Source organism: Rutidosis leptorrhynchoides, chromosome 3, assembly GCF_046630445.1.
Source record: "Rutidosis leptorrhynchoides isolate AG116_Rl617_1_P2 chromosome 3, CSIRO_AGI_Rlap_v1, whole genome shotgun sequence".
Classification (NCBI taxonomy): domain Eukaryota; kingdom Viridiplantae; phylum Streptophyta; class Magnoliopsida; order Asterales; family Asteraceae; genus Rutidosis; species Rutidosis leptorrhynchoides.
The window spans coordinates 472460271-472470642 of record NC_092335.1 but is presented as its reverse complement, the minus strand read 5'-3'; the positions used below and the strand labels follow the sequence as shown (position 1 = coordinate 472470642).

The window sequence follows — 10372 nt, the reverse complement described above, 5'->3', positions numbered from 1 at the left end:
ACTAAATAGATCCTACGAATCATTGATCGAGATCCAATTACTAACTAAAAAATATAACATTGCACCAATTTTGACAATACCGACCGATGAACACTAACCAAACAAAATTGACAAATGAACCACATGAAACAGTCTAACTTAAGACCACAATCAGTCGATCAATAATCTAATATCACCAAATTTAGCCAATCTTCACAATCGTTCAAAGACGGTGTTTTTTTTTTTTTTTTTTTTTTTTTTTTTTTGGCAAAAATAACTAACACTCATATAGAAACGAGGTCGTTTTTTAAAGGAAAACGCCCTCGACAAAAATACAAAAGAAACGGGGGGAATGAAAGCTCACGTCTAGAAAGTAACCATCTAAAACAAAAAGACTATCTATAAACGAGCCTCCTCTAAATACCCGAAAGAATCTTAAAACAAACTAAACAAATCTATTTGGTCAAACTACGCAATCTAAATAGATATCAACAAACAGAAAAAGAAAAACAAAGGAACACGAGACGAACAAACCCAAGATCATCCAAAGACGGTTGAAACAACTATAATTTCTGCCATAATGCAACTTGTTCACTATTGGTAGTTTATGTTGTAGACATACAGCAAGCATATATGTTATCAAATCAAATCCGTGCGATTGGTCTATGTTATGAGTTTCTCATAAATCAATGACTAAAAAATATTCAAGTTTCCGTTACGACACAAATGATGTAAAAAAACATGCATCAAATATCAAATATAACTCTAATATTAAAAGAAAAAAGATTTTTGACATAAAATACATAGGCACATTAGACCCATCTATCTACACAAGCGAAAGTTCTCCAGCCGGGGTTGTTCTCTTGACGAGCTTAGCCCATGACTCATTCGTCTCAGTAATCACCTTTAGAGCATAATCCTGTTTCGTTTCAAACCAAATTAAAGCGTTAAAAATAACAGAATATTCTCAGTATTATCCAATTGTAAGAGTAATGAAAAACATGAAGACAAAAAGGTGGATCAATAAATTTGGATATGTGTTCGGGTATATGAACAATTTCAGGATTACTAATTTGACGTTAAATTACTTCAACAACGCCCACCCAAGTCATAAAAATGCATATAACTACCAACCTTATTAGCTGCTTTGTTGCCGAGACCAAAGTTGTTGGCCGGTTTACCATCAGGGATCTTATAGTCCCTGAACCAGTCTCTTATTGCGGTAAGAGTCCCCTGAACAAATAAAATCAGTTGATTAGTCCCATATGCCCATATCTAAGCTACAACTACATACAATGTTGACTTTCAAATAAATATATATATAATATTTAATAAATATTTCAAACATAAATATTTTAAAAGTTAATGATTCACAAATAAGATAAGATGATGTGGTGTTAGTTTAAATAATATGTAGGTTTTTGTAATGTTTTCTTATAATTATAGTGTATTATGTATTATTATTTATATATTTATCTTTAAGGGATACTAAGTTCAGTTTTGACCGACGTTACTTTTAACGTTGACCGACTAATTAAACATTTTTGGGCGAAACAGGACGGGCTAGTCGTTAAACCGCCATTTGCAACCATGAGTCATGACTAAATAGTACCTATTCCTTGTGGAACTTAAATAATAGTATTTTTTTTTTTTTACACTCGAGAGTATCAACTTTTACATTTCTCTCAGCAATAAGTCAAATGAAACCCTATATATATTCTCAATTAATATTATCAAACACGGATTCGATTAAACAAATATACATGTGATTAGTTGTAGAAGAACATACCGGAAAATGCTTCTCAACATCATCAACATCGTTAACAAGCGAAGCCCTTGGATCATCTAACGAAATTGCAATTACTTTCCAATCAAGTTCTCCTTCATCAATCATAGCTAAACAACCCAATGGTTTGACTTTCATAAGTTGACCCACTTTTCCACGGCTTTCACCGATTTCAACTACATCAACTGCAGAAAAAACATAAAGTACCAAGTAAATATTATAAAACTTCCTTCATCATTTACTTAAAATCTGTAATGCACTCAATTAAAATCAAACGGAACCAAGAAATAGCACAACGGATTTTAAAATTTACCGGGATCGTTGTCGCCAAATGCTCCATCAACATCGGGGTTTGCAAATGATGGATCTTCCCATGTTTGTGGAAGCAATCCGTAATTCCAGTTAATATTATACCTGAGGAATACAAGTATTTATTACCACCATTAGATCCAAATAAGAAAGACATACAAAAGCTAATTTAAATTAATAAATGTAGTTTAGTGTGTAGGAGAGAAAATAAGGTGTCGTTTGTTTTTCAGTCTGCAGATCTTATTATATCTTATGTCACGTTTTTACTGCACGTTTTTTTTTCTGAAGACATAAGGTAAATAATGTATTATTCTCTCTGCAAACTTGCAGAATTAAATATGTGCTTCTAAGTGTTGCAGACAGGATTAAGTTATTTTGAAGACATAAAACAAATAGTCTTCGGTATTCAGCATAGCATAGCATACAGACCTTTAAACCACATCTTCTTAACACACATGGTCCGCATATCTTAAGAGAAAGGATTTTAAAAAACAAACAACACCTAAGGATATTTTGAAGGCCAAGGTTCAATAAACAACTCTATACACCTTATTTCATTTGATAAGTCACATTTACAACTTGAAACTAAGATGCAATTGCAAGTTTTATTCAATTATAACGACATAGTAAGGATGTTATTTAGTACAATAACTAATTTATGATTTTACGAGACAAAAGAGAGTAATGATATACAGTAAATGTCTTACGGGTAGTATCTAAGTTTCCCTTTCTTTGTATCCTGCTTAATGGGAGTGAATATCTCATCAGTAGCAACCTCCATTTTAGCACTTGATTCTTTTGGAATTTCAACAATAAAATTAAAGGCTCCATCACCTACGTGCAATGGTATATCATGCCATGGAGAAACCTGAAACCACGAACTCGCATTATCATCTTAACAACCATCAAAACATGCCTTATTTATCATCTACCATCCAAACAATTCAATATAAAGTATAAACTGCACCCTAGATGCTGAATAGCATTTCATCTTAATCCCAGAATCAAGAATTAAACTCAAACTAGCTCATTTCAACTCAAAACAAAAACTTTATAATCTTTCCAAATTTAACAAGTATGCAGCTTCCGGAATCAAATAACTTCATACACAAATATAAACCCTAAATTGAAAAATTGCATACTTTTAAATACGAGTAACCACAATCATCATTGATGATTGATCATTCATATTGATATATCATCTACTTATTAAGCATATACAAACTACAAACAAATAATCACAGCACAATAAGCAAAGATACAAGATTTAATTAATACGGTCGAAGAAAAATCAAACCTTTTTGCCAGAATTATCTACAAAAAACACTCTGTAATCTAGGGTTTCAGGTAAACCTTCTTCCTTGATTTGAACATCAGGTCTGTAAAGAGCTGAACAAGAAAAACCCCTTTTCTTGAAAACTAATTTTGTGTTGTTGAAAAGGCTTAAAGATTGCGGTTTAAAAAATGCTGCTTTGAAGAGTGAAGAAGATGATGCACCAATGTTCGTTGTTGAAATCATGATTCTTGCAGCTGCCATTGATGATGATGTGATGATGAGGATGATGAAAATGATGATTAGAAAATGAGGTTTCAGATAGCAGCCACAAAGAAAAGAGGCGTTTATGAACCAGTGGACTCTGTTGTAGAATGTTGACTAGATACTGATCCAGCAGTTTATTTTTTCTATATTTTCATTAATAAATAAAATTTATTTTAAGTTTGGATCACAAGTGGCATATACTTTTGACATTAATTATTTCTTGAAAAGTGACAACAATTGTTTAAACTTAGTGCGTTTTGTTTTCTATTTTTTTTTTTATTCGAAAAAACGAGGAGATAATATAAATTCAAAGGGGAAATCATCAAAGCGATGAATCCCTTAAACATACAAGAAAGAGCAGCTACCTGAAGCCCTCAAAACAAACGAAGGGAAGCGATGAATTGCCTTAGTGAGTTTGGGTTGTTCTTAAGATTCAGAATGAATATGTTTTATTTGTAACTATTTTCGGCTAGTGGTCACAAGTACAAGTACAATTTAACACTAGTAGTGGAGTGGTTTATCGATTGACTATTTTTTCTCCAGATAGTGTCTAAGTAGACCCGAATAACGATACAGACATGAAGCAAAAGCCCGGAGGAATCCACCACAAAATGACATGAAGATTGTCGATGAAGAAGGTATGACTTCAAGGATAATTGAAGACTTTGAAGAACTGACGAGTCGAGATGCCGACTCCTTAATCAACGTAGCATAATAAATTTAAAACAACAATAAACTATGGCTTTCATTGTTCCATGCACTTTTGTTTGCATTATTTGATATGTTTATTTGCATTAAAAGTGTCGAAGCACATTTCAGTGTGGCACATCGTACTCTTTTATTATTTGAATAAAATGACTGGAGTTATCAATATATGCAAATTTGACTTTTTATTACATGTTTATTCTGTTATGATCACCTTTTCCTTGCCTGCCTATGTTATGTTTGGTGCAATGGGGACATTACGCAATTTAAGTGTGGACTCTGAGTGAATGCATTCACTTGTCTTTTATTAAAATTCTTGGTATATTTTTTAAAAAATTTCATAAATTTTAGAAAAAAAAATTCTAAGAGATACAAAATTTTTCATGATAGTCTACTTTGAACCGGTTATTTCAACGTAGGCCTTTGAGTACTCGACAAGTAAACTCGAGGGGTGGTGTATCACCTAGCTTACTGAAACCATATGGGTATGGTAAGTTGGTCGAAAGTCGGCTATATTGGTCTCATAGAAAGCACGTGACTAGGTTGAATAACTTTGTGACCTTTGAGATTTGGACAAGTAAGCCCGATGGGTGCTGTATCACTTGGCCACCTAAGGCTTCGGTTTGGGATGGTTGGTCTTGAAAGTCTTCTATAAGATCTCATATAAAGTTGCGATAATTTATTCTCCAAAGTAACCTCATCATCATCAAGCTCATAAGCCTTTAGAATGATTCGATTGTTTATCCTTGCCTATTATGCTAGCAGTTGATAATGCTAAAAACGAACATATATTTCATAGCATTATTCCTCAAGAAAGACAAGCTTTTAGTTGCAATTGTTCTATTTACAAGTGATATTCGTTTAAATAATAAAAGGTGAAGACAAAAGACAGATTCGACGAATTGAAGACGCAAACGACCAAAAAGCTCAAAAGTACAAAAGACAATCAAAGAGGTTCCAATTATTGATAAGAAACGTCTCGAAATTACAAGAGTACAAGATTCAAAACGCAAAATACAAAATATAAAATTGTACGCAAGGACGTTCGAAAATCCGGAACCGGGACCAGAGTCAACTCTTAACGCTCGACGCAACGGACTAAAAATTACAAGTTAACTATGCATATAAATATAATATAATATATAATTAATTATATTAATTATATATATATTATATATATATATTATAAAACCGTCGGCAGAGAAACTCCAAGGGTGTGAGCTGTAAATACATTCTCCGCGACTCGCGGAGTTTGAAGAGGATTTTGCCGCGAGTCGCGGAGCCCCAAAAATCAACTCTGGCTATAAAGCAAACCGAATTCTGATCATTTTTCATATTCTATTTCTCTCATCTCTCTATCTATACGATATATATATATATATAATTTATATTTTAATTTTAATTTTAATTATAATTCTAATAATAAGGGTATGTTAGCGAATGTTGTAAGGGTGTAAGTCGAAATTCTGTCCGTGTAACGCTACGCTATTTTTAATCATTGTAAGTTATGTTCAACCTTTTTATATTAATGTCTCGTAGCTAAGTTATTATTATGCTTATTTAAAACGAAGTAATCATGATGTTGGGCTAATTACTAAAATGGGGTAATTGGGCTTTGTACCATAATTGGGGTTTGGACAAAAGAACGACACTTGTGGAAATTAGACTATGGGCTATTAATGGGCTTTATATTTGTTTAACTAAATGAAAGTTTGTTAATGTTAATATAAAGATTTACAATTGGACGTCCCTATAAATTACCATATACACTCGATCGGACACGATGGGCGGGGTATTTATATGTACGAATAATCGTTCATTTAACCGGACACGGGAATGGATTAATAGCCACTAGAATAATTAAAACAGGGGTGAAATTACATTCAAGGGTAATTGGTGTAATTGTTAACAAAGTAGTAAAACCTTGGTTTACACGCAGTCGATAACCTGGTGTATTCATTAAACAAAGTATTAAAACCTTGTTACAATTCGAATCCCCAATTAGTTGGAATATTTAACTTCGGGTATAAGAATAATTTGATTAGGACACTCGCACTTTATATTTATGACTGATGGACTGTTATGGACAAAAACCAGACGGACATATTAAATAATCCAGGACAAAGGACAATTAACCCATGGGCATAAAACTAAAATCAACACGTCAAACATCATGATTACGGAAGTTTAAATAAGCATAATTCTTTTATTTCATATTTAATTTCCTTTATTTTATATTTAATTGCACTTCTAATTATCGCACTTTTATTTATTGTTATTTAATCGCACTTTTAATTATCGTACTTTTTAATTATCGTAAGTTTATTTTATCGCACTTTTATTATTCGCAATTTCATTATCGTTATTTACTTTACGCTTTAATTTTAGTCTTGTATTTATTTTATATTTTACATTAGGTTTTAACTGCGACTAAAGTCTTAAAATCGACAAACCGGTCATTAAACGGTAAAAACCCCCCTTTATAATAATAATATTACTTATATATATATTTGTATTTTTAATAAAAGTAAACTAATATAGCGTTGAGCTTTGTTTAAAGATTTCCCTGTGGAACGAACCGGACTTACTAAAAACTACACTACTGTACGATTAGGTACACTGCCTATAAGTGTTGTAGCAAGGTTTAAGTATATCCATTCTATAAATAAATAAATATCTTGTGTAAAATTGTATCGTATTTAATAGTTTTTCCTGCTAAAATTAATAACTATTTTATATACACCTCGCATAACACCAAGTATTTTTGGCGCCGCTGCCGGGGACTATCTTAAAAGCCGGAAGCGCAACGCTAATATAAAAAAAAAAAAAAAAAAAAAAAAGATTTTTAGTTAACTTTTATTAAAATTCGTTTTTGTAAAAATACGTTTTAATTATTCAAAAATATAAAAAGAAAAACAAAAATATATGTATTTTTAAGATTTTGTTAAATATTTAAGTTTTATAAGTTTCTTTATTTTTATTTTAGTTTATAAAAATATAAGTTTTATTTTAAAATCTTTTAATTATTTAAAAACAGAAAACAGAAAATAAAATAAAAAAAAATAAATAAAGAAAAACGCGTTGAAATTATAAATCTGTCAACTGAATTTCTGAACCCCGCGACTCGCGGGGTTTTCTTCATTAATTACCGCAACTCGCGGAGGGTACCTGACACACGGACAGAAGCCCTAATTCAGCATTAATTACGGGTTTTAATTAATTATTATTATTATTTAACCCTTATTATTATTATTATTATTATTATTAGTTTTATTTTTACTTTTACTTTTTATTTAATTTATGTATTTAGTATTAATTAGTTTTAATTAAATTGTAAAATTAGTAGTTTTATTAAATAAATAATATAAAAATAATATTTTTATAAAAATTGTACTTTTTACAACTTTTTGTATATTTTTATATTTTGTCCCTTTTTAATCGTTGTAGCGTAACTTTTGTATTTTTAGCTCATATTTAATTTTAAACTTAGTTTTTTCTATAGTTATTTTTACTCCTAGATTTTTAGGCTTTGCCGTAGAATTCCTTAAGTGCTTTTTCTTTAGACTAAGATTTAGGTGCTTTAGAATTTTGCGACGCCTTTTTAAGTTTTAGTTTCTTTTTAAGTTATTTCCATTTGGGATTTAGTTTTTCCTGTAAGCTTTAATATTTTTAGACACCTTTTACTATGTACCAATTATCATTCCAATTAGTAATATCAATTTGCGATTATAATTTTAAGTTAGTTGTAGTAATAAGGTTAGGTTAGTCAAGTATTTTTAAGTTTTGATAAGTTTCTTTTATTTTTCCGTCACCTTTTATTTTTCAACCATTATTTTTTTTTTCTTTTTCGACCTTTTTCGACGAACTCTTTTTCTCTCTTATTTCTCGCTATTCTAGTTTTTAGGACTTAGAATTTTTTCTACTTCTTATCTAAATTTTCTTAAAATTACGAAAATTTATTTTAAGTGGTTAAATTAATAGACATCAAAATTTTCTGGTTCGTAGTAATAGTTGGATTTGTACGTGGACCGGGTTATTGGAGCCAAACAGTCCTCAATTATATTGAGACCAAACGAATCCTGCCCCTCTGCTGCATCTTTTGGCTATTCGAAACGTGGGCAAAATCAGAAAAGTCTATTAATTGGATAACTTATAATAATTTTTCTTTCCTTTTTAAAAACTAATAGGATATTCAGTGAATGCACCGAGCAAGACGTTCACCACCTTTTGTACGTTCACCACCTGTAACTAGATCAAGACATTTAGCAAATATAACCGCCGTTGATTTTTCTTTAGAATCGTCATCCAGTAGACCAAGTACTTCAGTTCAAATTTCCGATAATCCATTTTTTGAACCCGACCTCACAATTGAGAATCCAGAGAATATTCAGGAACGGTTCATAGATCCTGAACCATTAGACTTTCCTCCGGAACCACCAATCATTCAAACAGAGATTGTTGAGGAACGAACCATTAAATCTGAATCCTCTAGTGATACCGATTCAACAAATTCAATTATGGAGAATCTGGAACCCTTAAGTATGGAAGACCGAATGAGAGCTAAACGCACTGGCCAAGGTCACGCAATTACTCATCCAGACATTAATGCGCCAGATTATGAAATCAAAGGACAAATTCTACACATGGTGACTAATCAATGCCAATTTAGTGGTGCGCCGAAGGAAGATCCAAATGAACATCTACGTACCTTTAATAGGATCTGCACACTATTTAAAATACGAGAAGTAGAGGATGAACAGATATATCTCATGTTATTTCCCTGGACTTTAAAGGGAGAAGCCAAAGATTGGTTGGAATCGTTACCTGAAGGGGCGATCGATACATGAGACGTTTTAATTGACAAATTTCTTAAACAATTCTTTCCTGCATCTAAAGCCGTAAGACTTCAAGCAGAAATTGTTACGTTCACACAGAAACCAAATGAAACTCTATATGAGGCGTGGACAAGATATGGAAAGTTATTAAGAGGATGTCCGCAACATGGTTTAGACACCTGTCAAATAGTACAAATATTCTACCAAGGATGCGACATCACTACAAGAAAAGACATAGATATAGCAGCTGGTGGTTCTATTATGAAGAAAACCGAAACTGATGCTTACAAAATTATTGATAATACTGCTTCCCACTCACATGAGTGGCACCAAGAAAAAGATATCGTTAGATCATCTAAAGCAGCTAGAGCCGATTCTAGTCATGACTTAGATTCCATTTCCGCAAAGATAGATGCTGTGGAGAGACGAATGGAAAAGATGACTAAAGATATTCACTCAATACGAATTAGTTGTGAGCAGTGTGGAGGACCACATTTGACAAAAGATTGTCTCAGTATTGAATTAACAATGGAACAAAGAGAGAATATTTCATACATAAACCAAAGGCCTGGAAATAATTATCAGAATAATTATCAACCGCCAAGACCGATTTACAATCAAAACCAGAATTATAACCGAAATATTCCATACAACAACCAACAAGGTCCTAGCAATCAACAAGTATCCAATAATACTTACAATCAGCAAAGACCGAATTTTCAAAACAAACCACCACAACAAACCGATGATAAAAAGCCGAATTTAGAAGATATGATGACGAAGCTAGTTGAAACTCAAACACAGTTTTTCACATCTCAGAAACAAACCAATGAACAAAATGCTCAAGCATTTAGAAATCAACAAGCTTCTATTCAAAATCTGGAACAAGAAGTAAGTAACCTAGCAAGGTTAATAGGTGAAAGAAAACCGGGAAGTTTACCAAGCGATACAAATGCTAACCCCCGGAATGAAACAGCTAAAGCTATTACCACAAGAAGTGGTACAACACTTAAACCACCTGAAATACCTGTAACTTCTGATGAAACTATTCCTACTCCACAAGAACCACAACCTGATCAAGATAAGGAAAAAGAACCGGTAGTTGAAAAGGATAATGAAGATAACACAGTTAAGGATAAACCTTATGTTAAACCATACCAACCACCACTTCCTTACCCGAGTAAAATGAAGAAAGAGAAACTTGAAGCCGAGCAATCC

At 32.1% G+C, this 10372-nt stretch overlaps 1 protein-coding gene across 1 annotated transcript; it reads right to left on the bottom strand.

Moving 5' to 3' along the window:
• Positions 1-730: 730 nt before the first annotated feature.
• On the bottom strand, positions 731-3751 carry LOC139898120 (soluble inorganic pyrophosphatase 6, chloroplastic-like). The gene is made up of 6 exons (XM_071880830.1): positions 3372-3751; positions 2782-2942; positions 2079-2179; positions 1769-1950; positions 1114-1212; positions 731-898 (listed from the first exon to the last, which is right to left on the bottom strand). The coding sequence occupies exons 1-6, from the start codon at positions 3609-3611 to the stop codon at positions 806-808; spliced, it is 876 nt and encodes a 291-aa protein (XP_071736931.1). The 5' UTR covers positions 3612-3751; the 3' UTR covers positions 731-805.
• Between the last annotated feature and the right edge of the window lie 6621 nt (positions 3752-10372).